This window comes from Medicago sativa, chromosome 2, assembly GCF_051527215.1.
Source record: "Medicago sativa cultivar Bolivia chromosome 2, Bolivia_mono, whole genome shotgun sequence".
NCBI classification, from domain to species: Eukaryota; Viridiplantae; Streptophyta; class Magnoliopsida; order Fabales; family Fabaceae; genus Medicago; species Medicago sativa.
Genome location: NC_140750.1, coordinates 54,136,960 through 54,158,752, shown reverse-complemented (window position 1 = coordinate 54,158,752; position 21,793 = coordinate 54,136,960). Strand labels below are relative to the sequence as shown.

At 32.7% G+C, this 21,793-nt stretch overlaps 2 protein-coding genes across 3 annotated transcripts; one reads left to right on the top strand and one right to left on the bottom strand.

Moving 5' to 3' along the window:
- Positions 1 to 2,796: 2,796 nt before the first annotated feature.
- On the bottom strand, positions 2,797 to 10,544 carry LOC146948934 (ATP-dependent zinc metalloprotease). 2 transcript variants are annotated; one of them, XM_085745076.1, is made up of 9 exons: positions 10,101 to 10,544; positions 6,594 to 6,671; positions 6,439 to 6,498; positions 6,030 to 6,278; positions 5,849 to 5,925; positions 5,326 to 5,402; positions 3,763 to 3,895; positions 3,457 to 3,661; positions 2,797 to 3,368 (listed from the first exon to the last, which is right to left on the bottom strand). In XM_085745076.1, exons 1-8 carry the CDS (start codon positions 10,525 to 10,527, stop codon positions 3,506 to 3,508), a joined length of 1,257 nt encoding a protein of 418 aa, XP_085601202.1. In that variant the 5' UTR covers positions 10,528 to 10,544; the 3' UTR covers positions 2,797 to 3,368; positions 3,457 to 3,505. The 2 variants fall into 2 exon arrangements, with proteins under 2 accessions (XP_085601202.1, XP_085601201.1); XM_085745075.1 differs by lacking the exon at positions 6,594 to 6,671.
- A 2,848-nt stretch (positions 10,545 to 13,392) lies between these two features.
- LOC146948933 (phosphoglycerate kinase 3, cytosolic-like) lies at positions 13,393 to 17,500 on the top strand. Its single transcript, XM_085745074.1, has 6 exons — positions 13,393 to 13,861; positions 15,097 to 15,174; positions 15,284 to 15,544; positions 16,098 to 16,415; positions 16,525 to 16,683; positions 17,081 to 17,500. Exons 1-6 carry the CDS (start codon positions 13,448 to 13,450, stop codon positions 17,288 to 17,290), a joined length of 1,440 nt encoding a protein of 479 aa, XP_085601200.1. The 5' UTR covers positions 13,393 to 13,447; the 3' UTR covers positions 17,291 to 17,500.
- The last annotated feature ends 4,293 nt before the right edge of the window (positions 17,501 to 21,793 follow it).

Here is a 21,793-nt window from a genome sequence, read left to right as displayed (position 1 = left end):
TTGTAATGTTGCGACTTCTATGAGAACCTTCATTGGGTTGTATCCATATTAGTCCAAAAGCAACAGCACAAAGTGAGATCGACATCACATTTTCACCCAAAGTCTTAAAGCATTAGGTATATGGATAATCTCCTTCAAATGTTGTTCAACATCCACTCTTGCATCCAATGTCAAATTTTAACTCACACTTAAAGCATGAACATCTCTCCATTAAGTATGAGACTCTCCATGTTTGTGATCCATTACCAAGAAGCACTCCCTCTCCCCCCACAATGTTGAACCGAGATACGTTACCACCATTGGGCCTTATAGGGAAGTCAACATTGATGTGCATCGACACATTACATAAAGAGAAACCACACAAGTGAGAATGGTACCTCATCTTCATCGAAAAATTGAAAACGTAAATATGAGTTTTATTCATTTATATGTTGTTCAACCTCTACTTTTTTAATCAATATTGGACTTTAACCAACACTTGATACATCAGAGTATTTTCTTCCTCAAATATGACAAAATTCTAGCCCGTATTTGGCACCGGTGTCCAAACTAGTTATTAAATCAAATTTGTTTAACTATTCTTAAATTTTGTTTTTTTTAAGGAAACTATTCTTAAATACTTAAGTTATTGAACAATTTTTCCAAACATGTTTATAACATTATAAAATATTTCTCTAGAGAAATAAGTTTAAAATTTGATGTTTTTGGACTAGTCGTCATATTTTTGAATTTTATCTTTTTTGTATTGAACAATGTTTGATTAATGACATCAGTTAACTTTATTTCTATAAAAAAAAAAAAAAAAAATTTGATTTATAGATCCAGATTTTAGTTAATTTTATTTTGAACTTTTAACATTTAAAAAATTTATAATTAATTCATCTCATGTTAAAAAAATATTCTTAATTGGTAAATAAGCATGCTATAATGTTTCAAACATGTTTTAAACAACCTCTAAAAAGGGATAATTAACACAAATTTGATTTTAACAAGGATTAAAACTGCATGCAAGAAAATTTTAAAGAGACTAAAAAACCACTAAAATTAAATTAAATAAGGACTTAACATAGAGGATCCCAAATTTTTAAAGATCAAAAGTATATTTAACATTGCTTAAAATAACATATTTAGCCTTTTCCAAAATAATCAAAGCTACTTTTAAATAAATTTGACAAATATATACATATAAAAGTTAAACATTTTAATTATAAAATAAAAAAATAGTATGCATGTACATCTCTTTTATCCTCTCTCTTTTCCCTTTCCAAAACTGTAGCCATCAACTTGTTTCTCTTTCTCTTTTAGTTAAATAAGTGATTTTCACATATTTGTGTGTTTTAATTTTTCGTCTTAGTGCGGTGTTTATTTGATTCATGTTGAAAGATTAACTTTAATCAAGTGCAAATTCAAACAATGACTTTTGCGTCATCAATGTTGCAGATCCGAAAACATGAGTATTTTTTTTGACAAAAAAAAAATGCATTCAAGTATAAATAAAAAAAAAAAATCAAACCAGACCATAAACTTCAAACAATGATATTATATTATATTGAAACAACAATGAAATTGAAGCTTTGACCAACTTTGACTTCAAACGGTAACATGCGTCAACAATATATAAATATGTTATATCTGTGATAAATGTTAGATGTGGGTATAGAGTCTTAGTTAGATGTCGTAATAGAAGGTTTTGTCTGTCTCAACCTTCCTCCAACACTGAAATTGGTTGCCCCATATATACTCTACATGAAGTCACCCGATGACTCCAGAGCCATGTACAGAAACTAACAACATCTAGCAGCTTATATCGTTGATTTCCATTCTATCTCATTGAGCAAAATGGCCTAGTTTGAGAGAAACTACTAAACAATATTGAAAAGATTTAAAGAGCACAATGTAAACTTGTTTTATACTGAAAACCATTAAAATTTTACTATTTGTCATATCATTCTATTCTATTTTTGTTGCATTTTAAATTAAAGGTGTGGCATGAAAAACAGAGGGCTAAAACTAATTTACCACCAATTGTGTGCCGATTTAACTCATAGTGAAAATGGTATAATAGTGAAACTAATTTCATCTTGTCAAGTGAAACAACTTAAGCTATGGATTCGTTTCTTTTCAGCAATCAAATAGTAACCGTCACAATATTTCTGGTGAACGAGGATTTTAAACGGGTTAGTTGAGACTTAAAACTCAGTGTTGACAAAACATTTTCTATGGTTTCACCTGGGATTCAGCTCTCTTAGATAACAATAGTCCTCTGGACTTCAGTTTTGTATTATATTATATTCTCTCTCCTTTTTCCTAGTAGAATGAATTTTTTTTTTCCTCTTGGGCATCGTTTTCACCTATGCATTTGCGAGAAATTTTCTCGTGATGTATAACATCACTCCTAAGTTTAATTTGTAATTAATTCTTCCCAAGTAAAAGAAAACAAATAATGTATGTAGGTTTGATATATGTGTGTCTATAGATATACACACACATTTCAAGAAGATTATATTATAAGCAAAAGTAAAATTAGTAATGCTTGTAGCCGGTTTGATATACAAATCTTGAGAAGCCCACATTTGGTGGTTTAACACTAACAATACATATTGAAGGGATAGCAGACTGCTCATAGTGTCCTTTCATATTGTAAAACATGTCCCTATTGTATCTACAAGTATCACACAAATTTTAGTGATGTCATAATTGAACAAAACAAACCTTCTCCTATACCTTGTGGAGTTACCAAAAGGCATCACTACTTGAAACAACATAATATCAATATGAAGATTATTAACAATCTACTTCATCCAAGAGAAACATCATAAGAAATTAAGAATAAGAAAACGTCAATCAATTACATGATTCACACAACTTGCAATCACAAGTGGAAGACCAACCTCCTCATGATTCTGTTTCAAACAGAGCTGCTATTGGTGTTGGGGTTCACCACTCCAGTCATGGTTACTAGTAGAATAATAAATAAAGAATATATAGGTAAAATGTTTTTACAAAGGACCTAATAGCTTTTGCTAATACATTATGGAACATGGCAAATAACAATTGTTTATCAATGACAATAGTTATTTACAAACCATTTTTTATAACTTGTAGCAGAAAACTTATGCACAGCTGAGAACCACTCTAAACTCAGCTATCATTCTCAAAATGACTTCATTTCCACTGGTATTACATATCTAACCATGTTGGGTAAAATTTGGGATCAACCTCAATAATGTCACCTGCTGAAACATAAAATTATTCATTTGATTGACTCTGTTATGGTAGACAAGGTCCTAAGCATGCAGCATCTGCAAGTATGCAATGGTACATATAGACCAGTTCCACATCAAATCCATTGCAAATCTTTGATAACCCTGTCCCAGATAAAATGAACACAGCAAATTATTTGAAAGATTCCGAAAAGAAAAGTGAGTAACTTGTAAGAACAACAGAGATGCTAACCCGTATGCAACTTAAGGCAATTTGTTTCTTTTATGTAAACTTCAAATGTTCATTTTTCAGAATACAATGTCTCCTCGATCCTCCTAATTACCGCACTCAGACTGCCACCACTTTCCAATGCTTTAACAGCAGCTCGGTGTGCAGCTTTATGCCACTTGAGCAAATTATAAGATTGCAAAACCGACCATCTTGCTTGATTAGACATCTGTTTATTGCAAGAACGTTAAGGTAAAAAATTTAGCATCACGGATGAAAAAATCAAAAGCACAAGCAAATTTAAACCAGAGCAACCAGTTGTGGAAAGACCTCTGCTACAGACAATGGAGGCTCAAGAAGAAGACAGACGCTTCTAAATAGATTTTCATCATTTTCTCCACCCTCTGCCTCACCATAAATAAGAGCCTCAGCTGCAATGCCAGCAAAAAGTACCATACAGTACCTAAACCATTGATTACATAAAACATATCACTTGAAATGCTCAAAACAAAAAACAAGATACTTCAGGTGAAAAAGGGCAAGCGTGAAGGGGGGCTTAGGCTAAAGCCTCCAGACAATAAAATGTTTCTGTTTAACATCGCCATTGGAACATAGGTAGTTGGTCAAGAAGGCAAGTGTAAGAGAATAAAGAGACAACAAGTAGAATTGAAATAGGAAAATAAATTGATAACTGAAGAATCTAGAACTATCTCGGTAATAAAATCATTTGATTTCACTTTTACAATTTTACAAACCTAGAGATTAATAGCTTAGGAAAATAGAGACAAAGACAGCATCTTCTATTGAGATTGTTAGGAGAAAGGAAAATCTGAAAATGTCTTGTAGTACGTTGATGGTATTTTGGACTATCGCTTAATATTAGTTTTCATATTTCTTTGTTGTTATCATGATTTGTTTCCCTATTAGATTCGAATTTGGAGTGTTCTATTAGTAATAGTATAAATAGGTTTTGTATCAAGTTATCAATCATATCAAACTACAATCATAATTCGAAGTATTAATAATTTACTTTCCCTCTTTATCAAATACCCCATGATTTCAATATATGGTACCAGTGCCCATCCTCCAAGGCATGTCCCATCACTATGCTACCATGTTTTGTAATGCTTTGGACTCTGATAATAATTGTGTTCATAATCCTTTTTTGACCATTGTGTTGCTTTCCAAGCATCAAGTTTTTGCTCTCGTAGGCATGTAAGGTCCACACACCACCTTCATGGCATCTATTCGCCAATGCTCTTCCCTTAACAAACTTCATGATTTTACTTGCTACCCTTCTCTCACCACTCAGCATTCTTATAATAGAATTTCCCTTACACAACTCATTTCCCCGTTTCTCTCCTCTCACTCTCAGCCATGTGGATATTCCCATTTTGTCCTTCTCTATTTCTCTTAACACAAACTCCCCCCATTATATGCCTAGCTACTTCTTTGCTAAGTGTCCTTTCGAACCAACTTTCTCATCCCAGGCCATATCAATTTGTTTTCCTATCTAATTAGGATTTGTAGTCTTGTGTAACAGTGTTTAGTCTTTTGTATTGAATCAAATCATCAAGCATATCAAACTACAATCATAATTCAAAGTCTTTTTTCCTCTATCTGAAACCCTGTAACTTTAATAGGGCTAAAAGAGGTATCAAACTTTGAGAGCAATGATGAATTGTAATGTTTGTTTTCCAAATTATAAGGCAAAAAGAACTGTACGAATGAAGTCTAAGGCACATCAAACACAAGTTATTTGACTAATGTCGTCTAATCATGTATTACAAGGTAAATCCACCCTAACTGATGCAGCATTCAATCACACCTGTACCTCTTTAACTAGTGCTTGATTCAAAATATATCTTCATTCATTACTATACTCATACTCACCTGTCAAAAGCTGAACCATCTAGTCGGCCTTCAGCAAGGTCGCTGGCAACTTTTTCATCCCAAAACTGAGTCCCTGCCTAAAAAACAAAGATTTACTGCAACGAAAATGATGTCAAATAATGGAAGAACTTTTAAAAAATACAGAAGCATTTTTTGCTTATAAAAACTACAGAACATGAAATGAATCTATAATTGTTGGCTTGGAAGCATGTAATTATTAAAAAAAAAACAAATCACACATTATCCATTATTATTGATGGCATTGCTGCTTGATCACCGAAATTATACTAGCAGCACTAGTATTAATGAATGTAAAAAGAAATTCAGTCATATTCTGCAAATAAAGAATAGTATCATGCAGAGAAGGATTAGAATAAAAACGAGGATAGAATCTGAAGTATTTCATTTGAAATGACAAAATGCATCAAAATTGTCCGGTCAAATAGATGAAATAGACTAGGAACTAAGTAATCATCTGAACCAATAAATTATCATATCATGAACAAAAAGAATAAAAAAATACCTGTCCTTGGATACCCATTTGCATTGCAACTATTGGATCTAGAATCACCCCTCGAATTGGGCATCCCATTAGGTAAGCTGAAATTTTATTAGGAGGGACCATGTAAGGTGTGGCAGCATATAATGATGGGGAAACAAATATGATATGACCTCTGAAGTTCTTAAGAAACAAATGAATATACCTATTAAGAGATGTCCTGCTTCATGAATGAGGATTCGACGCCTATATGGTGGCCAGTAACTTGATATTTGAGCTAGACAGGTACCTCCCAGGAATATAGAATCTGCAAAGGCTAGACCTAATATCACTGCAAGGTTGGGCCTGAGGTCTATTCCTTGTGAAATAAGAAAGGACACACCACCAAAAAAAGCAAACAAAGCAGTGCTTGAACCATCCGAGAGACCCCACTTCTTTGGAGCAAGTTTAGTCACTGGACAAAAGAAGGAAAGAAAAGTTAAGTAGAAAAACCAGTTTTTGGGCAGTATAGAATTGTATAAATGCTACTAATTCGAAGTGTAACATGACTAAAACAGGGATTTTTAGCAATTTATAGCTAGGGAGAAAGTATTGTCAGAAACTCATGTATGCACCTTCCAAACCAGTTGCGGAGCTCAAGACATCTGGTGTTACATTCCTCGGACCCTCCAAAACTATACACAAAGGGAAAATGTAAGTTATTACAACAAAAAGCTTTATCAAAGTTTACACCACAACAAATAATGTATGGGAAATAGTTAACAGTAACACACCAGAAAAAGCCACACGAAAAACAACCAACGCCAGAGAAAAAGCCCAGACCTGACCAGGACAGACAAGCACCACCCTTGCAATAGTCAATGAGACACAACTGTTCAAATTCTATTTTATGTCAAGGAATTTCCTAGTTAAATGTTCATTACATGTGAAAGTGAATAAAGGAAGGCCACACTAACTGGTTAGTCAGATACTATATGTTACAATTTTCCTGTTTAATTTGCCTTCTATTAATTGATTGACTTTTTTTTAACCAATATTAATTGATTGACTTACTCTCTAGAATATGTCATATCTTGAACTAAAGATGTTTTCCTATACAGCCAGAATTTAGGTATGATGATAAATGATTGACTTGCTCTCTAGAATGTCATATCTTGAACTAAAGATGTTTTCCTATACGGCCAGAATCTAGGTCAGATGATTGGCATCAGCTGTAAGTCTAATGGCCTCTACCAACTCTACAACCATCCTCGTATTTGAAGGCTATAATTTCTCCCTTTTGATACACGATTACTAGGTCATTCTAGTCTTGAAAACTAATAGATACTGGTGCCAATTTATCCACTTTATCTTGAGACTCATGTCAACTTAGAAAACAAACTCGCAATTCTTTCCCAGATTGAGTCAAAACAGAGTTCAAGTATTTTATTACATACACTGATTATCAATCATGCTTTACTTGGTTATTTTGCATGAAAAATTGATCTGAATTGTTCTCATTTTTAGCAATTTTAGCATGAGATAAATATACAATTTATTGTTCCCATTCCTACTTTGCGCAGAGGCAATGCTTGTCAATACTTAGAATCATAAATTAGGATTTCAATAAACAAATCATACTAATTAGCATTTATTCTACATGCTATTATAAATAGGTGAGTGTGGTTTGATTTAGACATACAACAAATTAAAGTGACAATCAATCTATATTGCACACCGCCTAAATCCAATTTTACATGAGAGGACTAAATATATTGAGATAGAATGTCATACGTTCGAGAGAAAATTTTAACTAGAAACATCACCACTAGCTTTGTTAGTTCAAAACTTCAATAGATGTTTTCACCAAGTCTTTTGAGGGTGTCCTCCTATAAGCATATATGTAACAAATTTGGTATATACAGTGTAGTCAATGGCGAATTGCCAAAAATAGCAGTTTGTTCAAATTCCACTACGTTACAGTGCTATAGCAGTGCTATAGCCACTAACTGATAATACTTAGTACTAAATCGTGTATCGCAGAATATTAGTGGTTTGTTAAACTTCAGCTGGGCTATAACACAATTGCACCACAATAGCGGTATCGCCTCTATTTGACAACATTGAGTACATATAATCTATATGCTAATATGTGTGGATTCATTCACATGTAATTCATGTTTCTCTCTTTCTCAACGCAGTTCATGGCACAAAAAGAATAACAATAATAGCTAGAGGAAATGCATCAATAGAATTAATCACCAAACAAACATAACCAAGACTATGTTCTCACTTTCATAATCTTACCAATTTTTTAAGGAACAGCTCTCTTTAATAAGCTGTTAAACAAAAGTTTGTGATTCGTTTTATATCTAACACAGAACTCTACCTTGTACTAAAATTCAAATGGGGGTAATATGAAAACAACTTTGTCATAGAGACACTCATACATGTTAGAAAGAAACACTCCTAAAGCTAAGTGGTAAGTGATAACAAAAGATTGGTTTTGAGTTTTAGAGTGAATCCTTGTGAAAGCAAAAGCCCGACTGTAATCCCTAAGAACAACAAACATCAACCATATGTTTGTTCAACGGTTTGGCGTGGTGCTAATGAAGAAAACTGGGTAATGACAATTGTGTATATTTGATTGAATTTCAAGATGAATTGATTTTTTATATGATAAAGTAGAATCACTTTTAAAGTGTAATATATAAAGAACTGTGTTGTTGTCCCATGCCCAATTTTGGCTGATATGTTGGAATTTTCCGCCATAATCCAATATGACGGCGCCACAAAGCAGCCAGTAGAGAGGGTTTTTGGCTCTTTGCCATGGACTGCCATCCGCCATTAACAACACCGTTCTTTATATATTACACTTTAAAAATGATTCTACTTTATCATCTAAAAAATCAACTCTTCTAAGCTCATTTTTACAATATCATTGTTGGTGCTTGTGGTACAAACCTAGTTTGGATCACTCTCACTAATGTGATGCCTTTGCACCCATTGTGCTTAAGAAAACTTATATATATCATTACCAAGTAAAAAACAACTTGTTGATACTAAATCTTTCAAAATCAATTTTCATAACATCGATTCTACCAAAATATAAAACAAATTGACCCTCAATCTTTTGAAGTAATGTAGTTAGTTAATATTAACAAAATGGACTAACATTCGAAAATTTTAGAGACAGCGAAAAATTAAAATCAAATGAACTAATCTCAGTCATCACTCTTTCATCAGTTGCCAAATTTTTCATGGATTGGGGATTTACTCTAAGTTTCATATATAACACAAATCGTGTAATCAAACCATCCAATGTTCACAGGGTAACATCATTGCATACTTTGAATACCAAAGCAGGCTCACACTATGTGTTTGTCTATCTGTGTTATCAAATAGTGGCCATAGTGGCACAATAGCTCTATAAAGTAGTCGAATTTTAACAAACCACTATTGTTGTGTGAAAAGTAATTTAGAGCAAATTGCTGTCAAATACTAGCGCTGTAGTTTAGCAAAATTTGAACAAACTACTATTTTCTGCGATCCGTGATAGAAAACACTAGTGTCTCTAATTTTATTTTATTTTTGGAAACCCGGTCTCGAGTCTAAGGACCGACTTATCCGAAGACCAATCTTATTGTTTACTAGCTGGGCCCAATTGAAGCCTAAGCCAAGCCCTCTATGGACAGAACCAACACAAGAATTGCTACCACCAGGAGGATTTGAATTTGAGGCCTAGGGTGTGTTTGTCAAGACATATTTTTGAGCTTATAGCTTATGTCTTATAAGCTCATTTGAGCAAAAAAGACCTGTTCGATAACGGTCACATTCTCACGAGCTTATAGCTTATTTTTACTAGCTTATAGCGTTCTTTTATAAGCTAATTCAAGTAGCTTATGGCTTAAAACTCATAGCTTATCATTATTTATCTCAATCTTACCCATGTTATCTTAATTGAAAAAAAAAATTAAATATTAATTAAATATATCTTTATGTCATTTCATATTTATAAGCTAGTTAAACCACTAATTTTACTAAACACTGCAAATTCAATCAGTTATAAGCTAGCTTATGAGTTATCCGTTGTAAGTTCATCTGATATAAGTTAACTTATCAGTTATCTGCTATTTTTCACCAAACGAGCACACTCCAATGTCACAAGCCTACACAACCAGGCCAACCCCTAGATTACTAGTGTCTATTCAAAACAACTCACATGATAAAAAAAAAAAAAAATTGAACAAACTCTACTTTCTGCTATGAAGATAAACAAGAAAAATTGAAAACTCACCAATATTTCTGCATTTACCAAAATTAGGCAAAAAGCCCCTATCCTTAAGAAACTTATAAGCATTCGCAACAAGTTTCATATTATCCGCATTCATACACGTATCAAGAACTTCCCAATCCCTCTGCGGACCAAACATCTCCAACTCACGGAATCGAGACCGAGTCAACTCGGCCACCGGAGAAACTCCGTCCGTAAACGGTTCTGCAGTCACGCGTTGTTCGGTTTCGAGGGATTTTAGGAAACTGAGAGCTCCGGCGAGGTCTTTGCGTTTTACTGCTTCTTCGTAATCGCGCCATTCTTTGAAGGCGGTGAGTGGTCGGAGACGGAGAGGTTTGCGTGTCACCGGAGGGAAAGTGCGGGAAAATTGAGGGGAGGTGAGAAAATGAGGGAAAATTTGGAGGTGAGAGGGAGAGGAGGACATGGTCATCGAAAGACATTAAAAACGAAGAATAATAAAAATTTAAATTGATTTAATATGATGTTTTTATGATCTATTTTGTTTTCAAAACAGAGAAGATGAAAAATGATTTTGACCAAAATATTAGTTTTTTTTAATATATTGACCAAAATATTTGTTGATTTTTTTTGTCCTAAACTGCATAGACAAAAGTTTTATTTGCCTTATGGACGAAAATAAGTGATAAACTCTTCTTAAAATTTAACTACACATGTTGCATGTTTAAAGTTGAATTTGAATTCAGAACATTGATTAAGTTAGAAGATATTTGTGTCGTCTTATTTAAGCGTTTTTAAGTTGTTGTTTTTTATGTAAAGAACAAAATATTCGTTGTTTTGGTAAAGTAATTCTAAAGCACTTGAATGATCTCACATTCTATTGAATGTGAATACAAAATATTTGCATGTAATGTAAGTCACTCCAACATTTCAATAATTTATTGTCTGATTGGCACATTATCGGTTAGTTCCACCACTTATTTGATAGACTCTCTTCTATTGATACTTCTGTTGGTAAATGGGGAAGCTTAAAATTCTCTAGGATAGGGCTTCCTAGAATTCCTGACACATCGGTTGAGAATCTTTTAGTTCCTCATCAGATTGTTTGTTACTCATTCCCATTGTAGTTATTATCCCGTGTTTTCAGATTCTCATTTTGACGGTGCAATTCATACACAAGGCTTGATTTGCGCTGATAGCCTCATTATAGGGACTCCGATATTGCAGGGTAACATTATCATTAGTGAAGGTAACAATACAATTATGAAAACAAGTTAAATAACTTAATAAACGTAAATTAAATAGAAAAGTAGGTACACAAAGAACAAAATCAACTGGGAAGGAAATGATGATTTGGATAGGGCATATCCCTTGTGATCGGATTTGGAAACCATTGAAATAAGTTATAAAAAATAGACGCAGAGAGACAAGAGAAAAGCCCTTTTATTACTAGTAGCATGATCAAACACACCAAAATCAAGAACCTAAGGATTAAGAAAAGACTATTGAGAAAATCTTTGTAGCTTATTTGAGAGCCCTGATGAGGAGGTGTGGTCTACAAAGTGTTTGAAGGATCAACCTAAGTCATATTTGCTGGTCATGAAGGTGTATCATACAACTTACAAGATCGATAATAATGTGCCTAAGTCCATTACAATGTTCACATTAGTTGAATGCCCCTCCTAGATAACAATTCTAATTATTTCAAGGAAGTGCAAGGACAACAATATCACCTGTTATAGGGGGTAACGTACGGCTTAGTTGAATATTTTGTTGTCGTCTGAATAACGATAACTAGAGTAACATCCATATCTAGAACAATAACAAACCCCAAAAATTTAATCACGAGGGGCATAATAGTCCTAAGGTCAACCAACCATAAAGGGGAAAAAACATGAAGAATATGTTGCGTTGATCACACTCCTTTTGTTGTTCAACCGGATCATTTGCACTGAAAAGCGTGTGGCTCTAATACCATATTGAAAAAGAAAGTAAAAGAGTATGAAAGATATATATGTTGAAATCATTTGTAAGACAAATATCAGTAATTTTTTTTATATATATATAATAGATCAATTCGAACCGAACTGGTTCTTAAACTGGTAAACTGTTTCGTTTTAAAAAAAACAGAACATGACCATCTCCAAATCATCTGATATGAGAAAGCTAAGATTCAAAATTGAAAATGTAGAATTGGAGAAATCAAACACATATCAATTGAAACTACAAGGATACAAATATGAAGAAGATGAAGTCTGGGTCTGCATTGGGAGCTTGTGGTTAGAGAAATTGAAACTGCAAATATTCAATCCTTTCACAATGGTGATTCATCTATTGTTGTTCTTCACAATTGGATGTCATTCAATAGAATTTCAAATATTGAGATTGGCATCGTTACGACGGAAGAGGCGATGGTGGAAACTCGATGTGGTTGTAGAAGATGAAAACAATGACGATCGAAGGAACAAAATACGTTTTTTGAATGATGAAGCAATTCAGTGGAGATTGTGATCGAGAACGAGACTAGTTTTGGTTCAATAGCAGAACTAGTTTTTGAATGATGAAGCAATTCGGTGAAGCAAAACTGGTTAAATTTGGGTTCCAGTTCAGTTTTGATTTTTTCAAAAAAGTTCGGTTCATAATTTTTACACAACAGTTCAGTTCATAACCTTGACATAACAATAGTTCAGTTCAGTTTGGTTTAACAGTTCAGTTTAGTTTTTGGTTTTTTTTCCCACCCCTCCCTAAGATTGATATTTTACTTCTTCATTCAAAATCTCTAATTACTTATCTCATAGTTAAAATCAATTAAGCTACCAAAGGTAAATAACATGTAATCCGATATAAGAAAGTACATGTAACAAAAAGATACTCCATCCGTTTCAAAATGAGTGTCGTTTTAGGTTGTTACACATATATTAAGAAATGCAATAATGTTGTCTATAGTTGACACTTTTACTAAAATAGCCCCGTTCACTATTGGTGCATTTCTCATCATTATAAATTAGGTACTTTGGAAGTAATGCGCATAGTAATAATTAAGAGGTACTATTGGAAAAAAGTAATTAATAGTGCATTGGAAACTGAAAATGACATTTATTTTGAAACAAATCTTTTTGGCTAAAACGATATTCATTTTGAATCGGAGGGAGTAAATAACATGAGATGGATGTGAAATGGAACATATATATGAGGAAAAAAAGCAAGGAAGATCTAGAACCTCATCTCAACGATAAGAGACATCCAAAATCCCCAAACCACACCCAATCGTTCTTCCTTTGCTCCTCACGTCCACATCTTTCTTCTATATTCCCCCCCACCTTCATTTCATTCATTCAGTTCACTCTCACTCAAAAAAAATCTCACACAAACACACACACTCTCTCTCTACAATGGCTTCAGCTACAGCCCCCACAACCATCTCACTCCTCCCCACCACTAAATCCTCTTCCCCATCCACCACCCCATCCCCCTCCCGCATCCAACTCTCCTCATTCCTCGGCGCCCGCCCACTCCGCCGACTTGGGTTCGCTGCAGCTGACCCTTTGTTGGCAGTGCAGGTGGCGTCGAAGGTGAGGACAGTAAGCGGGAGAGGAGTAAGAGGAGTGGTGTCGATGGCGAAGAAAAGTGTGGGAGATTTAAGTGGTGCCGAATTGAAGGGAAAGAAGGTTTTTGTTAGAGCTGACTTGAATGTTCCTCTTGATGATAATCAGAATATTACTGATGATACTAGGATCCGTGCTGCTATTCCAACTATTAAATATCTAATTCAAAATGGTGCTAAAGTCATTCTTTCTAGCCATTTGGTATATATATCTCATTTCTCTCATATTTAATGATCTTTTATTCATATTTTAGTTATATAATGTGGAGAATTTGTATGATGTATGTATGAGTAAGAAAATTGAGTTTAATTTGTATGCACTGACGGTATTTGATTCAAGTGTCCTCCTTGGATGTCTTTGTAAAACTATTTTACACTGTTTGTTTACAAATTAAATTTAAGAAAATTAATGTTTCATATTTTGAACCATCTATGATTTGTTATGTTTGTGCATTTTTGTGTTAATATTACTTATTTTACTCTATAAGGTGAGTTGTTTGCTTTAGAGGTGTTGAATATGAGTAACTCGCGTATGGATCAAAATCCCTTCAATTTTTGATTCGTATGCGAGATACTCAGATTCAACATCTCTTCTTTTATCTTCCCTATATGTTAATGGAAATCAGAATGTTAGTTGAAATTGAAATGTAGTAAAAATTAGATATTTTAAGGTTGTTGAATAAAAATTGTTTTGAATTTGAGTTACGGACTGAAAATTTGAAGAAAAGTAGAATAGGTGAGTTTAGTAGATCTTAACATATCTCTCTTGAATTGAGAAAAAGATGTTGCATAAGATTATGGACGTGATGCGGTATGGAGAAAGAACATACAAAAATAAGATAGAGATAGAACTCAAATTCTTACTCAAAGTATTTGGGTTTTAATTTGAACTGGAAGTAAGTAAAGATGCACCTTAGAGGGTAAAGTTTGAAGTTATCATGATTGATGATTGAAAAGTTATAGTAGTTAATACATGTAAATGCATTTTATTGTAATGTTAAGGGTTGAATTTTAAATTAAGAGATTCCATGTTTCATTATCTAAATGCTTGCTTTGGAGGAGAAAAATCTTTATAACAATGCATGTTGGATGGATTTTTTTTTTATCATTGTCTATAATTATAACTGGTAGATTTTGCTTTTACAGTTACATGATTATGAAGTTTTTTTTCCTTTTGTCATATTTTTTACTGGTGAAGTTAAGACTTCGAGTCTTAAATTTGAAATGCATTTATTTGAATTCTGTATTTTAAAGAAAAAATATTCTTCTCACACTCTGTAATTATATTTTCACTTTTTATTTCTGCTCTGTAATCCATGCCTACTCTTGATGTAAATATTAATGTAATTTGTCATTGCTAAATCTGATTAAATTTGCATAAACGCCGTGGTTTGAACTTGTAAGTTGTATCGTTCTGACTTTTGATGAAATTTCCAGGGAAGGCCAAAGGGTGTCACTCCCAAATACAGCTTGGCACCTCTTGTTCCCAGGCTCTCTGAACTCATTGGAATTGAGGTATGTTTATATAGTTTAATGATTATTGAGGAATGGGTTGAAACATGTTGGATGTTTGAAGAGTAATTAAAATATTGTTGCCCTTTTCTTGCGTTTGGATTATTGACAGGTTATTAAGGCCGAAGACAGTATTGGTCCAGAAGTAGAGAAGTTGGTGGCTTCCCTTCCAGACGGAGGAGTTCTACTTCTCGAAAATGTGAGGTTTTACAAGGAGGAAGAAAAGAATGATCCTGAACATGCAAAAAAGCTCGCCGCACTTGCAGATTTGTATGTGAATGATGCATTCGGTACTGCTCACAGGGCCCATGCATCAACAGAGGGAGTCACTAAATATTTGAAGCCATCTGTTGCCGGTTTTCTTTTGCAAAAGGTTGGTTTATCTCTCCTCTTCTACTAAATAACATCAATGGCTAATCCAAAATTTATGCAAACTATCTAAAATAAGGTTTCTGAACTTCATAACCGCTACTTTCTGTTTTTACTGCTTATCTTATAATAAGTTTGATTACTTGACATGAAGTAAAATTTCATGTCAAATGTGAATCATTCTCCGGGGAAAACTTAGGTCCCATTTACTTTCCGTGTTTCATGTTTTTATCTCTACTTCATCTAATAAACACAAGATAAATATTAGATTCAATATTTTCCTCACTATTTTCTTTTACAATTTATGAAAACATATCAAACATTTTCAGAAGTTTTGAAAATACCAAAACGTGTTTTCATTTGTCTTTGAAAATGCATTCTTTCCAACTTGTCTTCCGTCTTCAGCCTATCACAATTATTTTCCTCAATTAATTAATTATCATGTGAAAATGATAATTGAAAATGTTTTCAGAAGGTAAACAAGGTCTTAGTGTTCAAACTTTTAATTCAATGTATATCTAATAATTACACATCACATGCATATTTTCATGTTTTAGGAACTTGACTACCTTGTTGGGGCAGTATCAAGCCCAAAAAGGCCATTTGCTGCAATTGTGGGTGGTTCCAAGGTCTCATCTAAAATTGGAGTGATTGAGTCACTTCTAGAAAAAGTTGACATCCTTCTTCTCGGTGGAGGAATGATCTTCACATTTTACAAGGCACAAGGTCTTGCAGTTGGTTCATCCCTTGTAGAGGAAGATAAGTTGGATCTTGCTACAACACTAATTGCTAAAGCCAAGGCAAAGGGTGTGTCACTCTTGCTGCCAAGTGATGTGGTGATTGCAGACAAATTCGCCCCTGATGCAAACAGCCAGGTTTGTTTCTAAGCTACTTTAGATTAGCAACGGACATTATGACTATGCATTTTTACTCGTTCAGAATTGTTTGCTGCGAGAATCTAAATTCTGCATTTACCCTTTTCAGACTGTGCCAGCATCTGCTATCCCTGATGGTTGGATGGGATTGGACATTGGTCCTGATTCTATTAAAACATTCAATGAAGCATTGGATACCACCCAAACCATCATATGGAATGGACCAATGGGAGTGTTTGAGTTTGACAAGTTTGCTGTTGGAACAGAGGTATGCAACTATCCAAGAACCATCACATATAGAGTTTGGTTCATATTATATATTTAAAGCATGTTTGCAGTCAAAATATCTCCGCTCCATAGTGATGCATACTCTTATAAATATGTGGTTTGAGTTGCGTAGCATTGACACTTTTGATTGAAGACACGTCCGGACGTCCGGTGTCAGACTGTCCGATGTTTGTGTTTGTGTCACCGCTTGATCGAGTAGGAGTTGGTGTTCCTAAAAGGGACGTACATCTTGCGAATTGTATGCTTATGTGTTTACATAACAAAAGTATTGTTTTGAAATTGGGATGATTCAAATGTCAATCTACCGGTACTACATATTCTATTTTTCTACTTTACACGGCCGGTTACATAATTTACATTTTCTACCCTTTTTTCAGTCTATTGCAAAGAAGTTGGCCGACCTAAGTGGAAAGGGGGTGACAACTATTATTGGAGGAGGAGATTCTGTTGCAGCTGTGGAGAAAGTAGGAGTTGCCGATGTCATGAGCCACATATCCACCGGTGGTGGTGCAAGTTTGGAGCTATTGGAAGGCAAAGAGCTTCCAGGTGTCCTCGCCCTTGATGAAGCCACACCAGTCGCCGTGTAAGACAATTTTCAGCTTGTAATTTTTTCCCACCCTCGGTTTCAGTGTTCTCACAACCTTGTATAAGAGCTTATGTTGTAGTACCCTCCCGAGTTTGCTAGTGTAAATTTTATCATGCTTGACTTATTCTCTTCACACATAAATTGCTTGTAACTGTAAACCTAGGCTGAAAGCCATAAATTCAAATAAATCTTCCATTAGTTGCTGCCATAAGTTTGTTTTTTACATTTATCTTTAGGCTCTGTTTGAATTGACTTATTTGAACTTATTTTATTGGCGTAAGTATTTGTGAGACTGTTTGAGAGAATTTATGAAAACAACTTATGACATCACCATAAGCTGTTTTCAGCTTATTTCCATAAATTCTCCATGTTAGTTTATAAAAACAACTTATAACTTATATGAAAATTATTTGATTTGATTTTATCTTGTTATAGAAATAGCCTATACACAAACATTTATATGAGAAACACTTACGATATAAATTATAAGCACTTAACTAAGTTGTTTATCCAAATATACATTAATCATCTCTTTATATTTGATTATAAATCAAGTTTTAAATTTACTGTGACATTGCATGCTTTGAGCTTGTGGAGAGGTGGGACAGATTGTTTTAAATGACAGGTCACAATTGATTTAATGAGTTCATGTGAATCTTGAACTCTCTAGTCTCTACCACTACTTGTTGGTTGAGGAGTAGCCTTACAATGACAATTGAGAAATCACATTATGTGGAGAAGAAGGCATTGAATGATTGATAAGGAAATGGATCCCACAGGGCTCTAGAAAACCTCAGCTGCATAATCTTTGGTTGGCAAACTAAGCTCTATAGCCCTCTCAATGATCCTATGCCACATGATGATTAGCATTCCTTCTTTTTCCTTATCACAAGAATGGATTTTACGTGATCACGTCACATGATATTTTTATTCTTATTTGTCTTTTGAAATCAGAGGATTTAATTTTTTTTTTATTTTTAAAACTTGATATCCGGCCAAACACCGACTAATCCAAAGGGACCATCTCCACCGTCTACTTGTGGGGGCATAGTTCTGTATGAACTTTGTTAATTGTCACTACAAGCTAGTCAGGTATCTCTATATTTGCACAAATCAATTTCTTAGCAGATTTATATAGTTATTGATATGGGTAGTGCCAGAGAGATGCATTAGACGTATCTACTCAGATGAAATTATGAATGTGAATACTCTTTTTAGAGGGTTTATGAGAAATCTAAAATGAATACATCATAAAAGCCTCAATTGTGGGGTAAAATTATATAATTACGTAGTTTCACAAATTCACACTAAAGCTTTTTTTTCTTTCTTTGGAAGAGTTACAATCTTATGCCGAAAAGTTTGTGTTATGCCATCTATCAAGTTTATGTTTGTTTCCCCGGTTAAATTGACATCACAACGCGTGTTAGATCAAACTTTATTGTTGACGGATCGGGAAGTGCGGGTGAAACCAATTTGCTCAAACTTTGTTCAGATAGTCATGAAAAATTCTTTCATCCAAAACCTTTCTGGAAAAATGAAGACTCTTTTGGCCAGCTTCCTTTCAAACTCAACGAGGATATCAACTCAACAAAGGTTACTCATCTAAAAATGAGTCCGTCAGATTTTACATTTGGCTAGAGAAGAATGCAACCAACTACTCAAACAAGTTCTAGCTTGTGATGGAGATCCTTCTTTGATTTATTATGACCAGTGACATGTTCAAATTATATCTTTTTTCCTAGTTGATCCTGGAGGAGCTACTACTCTGCATTTTATTATGCATTAGTTATATAGTTTTTTTTTTTTTTTTGAAGGATTTATATAGTTTTTCTTGACTAGGCTCTGTTTGGTAAGCTCAAAAAAGAGCTTTTAGCTTTTAGCTTTTAGCTTATAAGCTCGTCTGACAAAAAATAGCTCTGTTTGGTAACGCTTTTTACAACGAGCTTATAGCTTATTTCAGGAGCTTATAAGCTATTTTTCAAAAGCTACTTCAAGTAGCGTTTGAGCTTATAGCTTATAGCTTTTCATGTTTTATTCCATTTATACCCTTACCACTTTAACTAAAACCCATGTTTACCCTTTGTAATAAATAGCTATTTTAAAAAAAGGCTTAAATATTGCATTGGTCCCTGCAAATATGTCCCGGTTGAGTTTTGGTCCTTGTAAAATAAAAATTCAGAAATCAGTCCCAGCAAAATTTTCTGTCTTTTAAAAATACCCCTGGGCCCACTGAAGCTGCATGGTGGCACTCCGATGCTGACGTGGCACATGTTGACTGTGCATAATTGGCCACGTGGCATCTGACGTGGCATATAAATTAATTTAAAAATGTAAAAAATCTGAAAAATTAATTTAAAATCCGAAAAAAAATCTGAAAAATTATAAAAAAATTTCGAAATATCTAAAATAAATTAAAAAATCTTAAAAAATATCCGGAAAAAATCTGAAAATTATAAAAAATTTCCGAAAAATCTGAAAATAAATTTAAAAATCATAAAAAATTTCAGAAAAAATCTGAAAATTATAAAAAATTTCCGAAAAATCTGAAAATAAAAATTTTCGAATATTAAATTTTAAAAAAATATTTAAAAAATTCTGAAAATTGTTTTTAAAATAAATATTTTTTTTGAATATTATATATTCTGAAATTTCTGAATTTTTTTTTTTTAAATTAGAATCCACCAGTGTTGTTTTGATTTTTTTGTATCACCCAATTGGGTTGGCATACACTTTGTGTGGATTAACTGGGTTAGGTTTATGTCCCCCCAATTTTTTTTTGTATTTATTTTTTCCTTTTTTTTAATAATATATATATATATATATATATATGAGCACCTAACATAGACTGGAATCTGCAAGACACTACAACTCTATTGGACTGTCTTCTATTCCTTTTTTATGTCGTTGGACTCTTGGCTTATCAAAAAAAAAAAAATTAGAATTTTCATAAAAGAACAAGAAATTAGATTTTATTTTAAAATTTAAAAAAATAGGAAATTTATCTTCAGATTTTTCTTTCAAAATTTAAAACTATTAATTTATTTTTTAAAAAAATTTAAAATAAATTTTTCAAAATCTGGAAAAAAATTCAGGATTACAAAAATCGAAAAATAAAATATATTTTCCAAATATTAAAAAAAAAGTTTCATTTGTTTTTTTAAATTAAAAATATTTTTCGTTTTGAAATATATTTTTTATGATTTTTAAATTTATTTTCAGATTTTTTCGGAATTTTTTTTATAATTTTCAGATTTTTTCAGAAATTTTTTATGATTTTTAAATTTATTTTTAGATTTATCGAATTTTTTTTATAATTTTCAGATTTTTTACGTAAATTTTTTATGATTTTTAAATTTATTTTCAGATTTTTTAAATTTAAATAAATAATTTTTTTAATTTACGAAAATTAATTTTTGAAAAAATAAAAAATAAATATTTTAATTTTGAATTTGTTTTTATAATTTTCAAACAAAAATTCTAATTTTTTTTAATTTGTAAAAAATAAATTTTTCTATTTTAAATTTTTCGAATTTTTTTTTAGATTTTTCAAATTTTTTTTTATAATTTTCGGATTTTAAATTAATTTTTCATATTTTTTACATTTTTTAATTAATTTATATGCCACGTCAGATGCCACGTGGCAATTATGCACAATCAGCATGTGCCACGTCAGCATCGGAGTGCCACCATGCAGCTTCAGTGGGCCCTGGGACTTTTTTAAAAGACAGAAAATTTTGCAGGGACTGATTTCTGAATTTTTATTTTACAAGGACCAAAACTCAACCGGGCCATATTTGCAGGGACCAATGTAATATTTAAGCCTTAAAAAAAACATGTTATGTACTTATGTTTAATTAAATTTCAGATTTCATTGGCTGATAATAATTTTTTTTTAAAAAAAGGCTGATAATAAAATTACATGCTCACGTTATGTTTTGGTTACAAAATATAGACTTGCTTTTACATAACATTTCCCTTAAAAAAAGGGTTAATTATGTTTCTAGTCCCTATAAAATAGCGACCTTGTAAGTTTAGTCCTTACTTAATTTTAATAGCATTTTTAGTCCCTATAAAAAAAAAATTTACTTATAATTTTAGTCCCTGCTAAAACAAAGTTTGATTAATTATCTTTAAACTCTTAAATTTTTGAACAATTTTTTTGAGACAAGATTAGAACACTATGAAAGGTTCGTTTACTAAAATTTAGAATTTTCAGACATGAAATGAATTAAATATGAATTTTTTAAAACGACAAAAGTTAAAGATAAAAAGTAATAAAATCTGGATATAGAAATCAAATTTTGCGATAATTTTTTGCGGAGGAACTTTTAGTAATGTTCTAAACATGTCTGCAAAAAATTGTTCAAAAATTTAAGAGTTTAAGCATAAATTAAACAAATTTGAATTGAATGGGGACTAATACTCAGGGCAAAAAAACAAAATTAGGGACTAAAAATGCTATTAAAATTAAGTAAGGACTAAACTTACAAGGTCGTTATTTTAT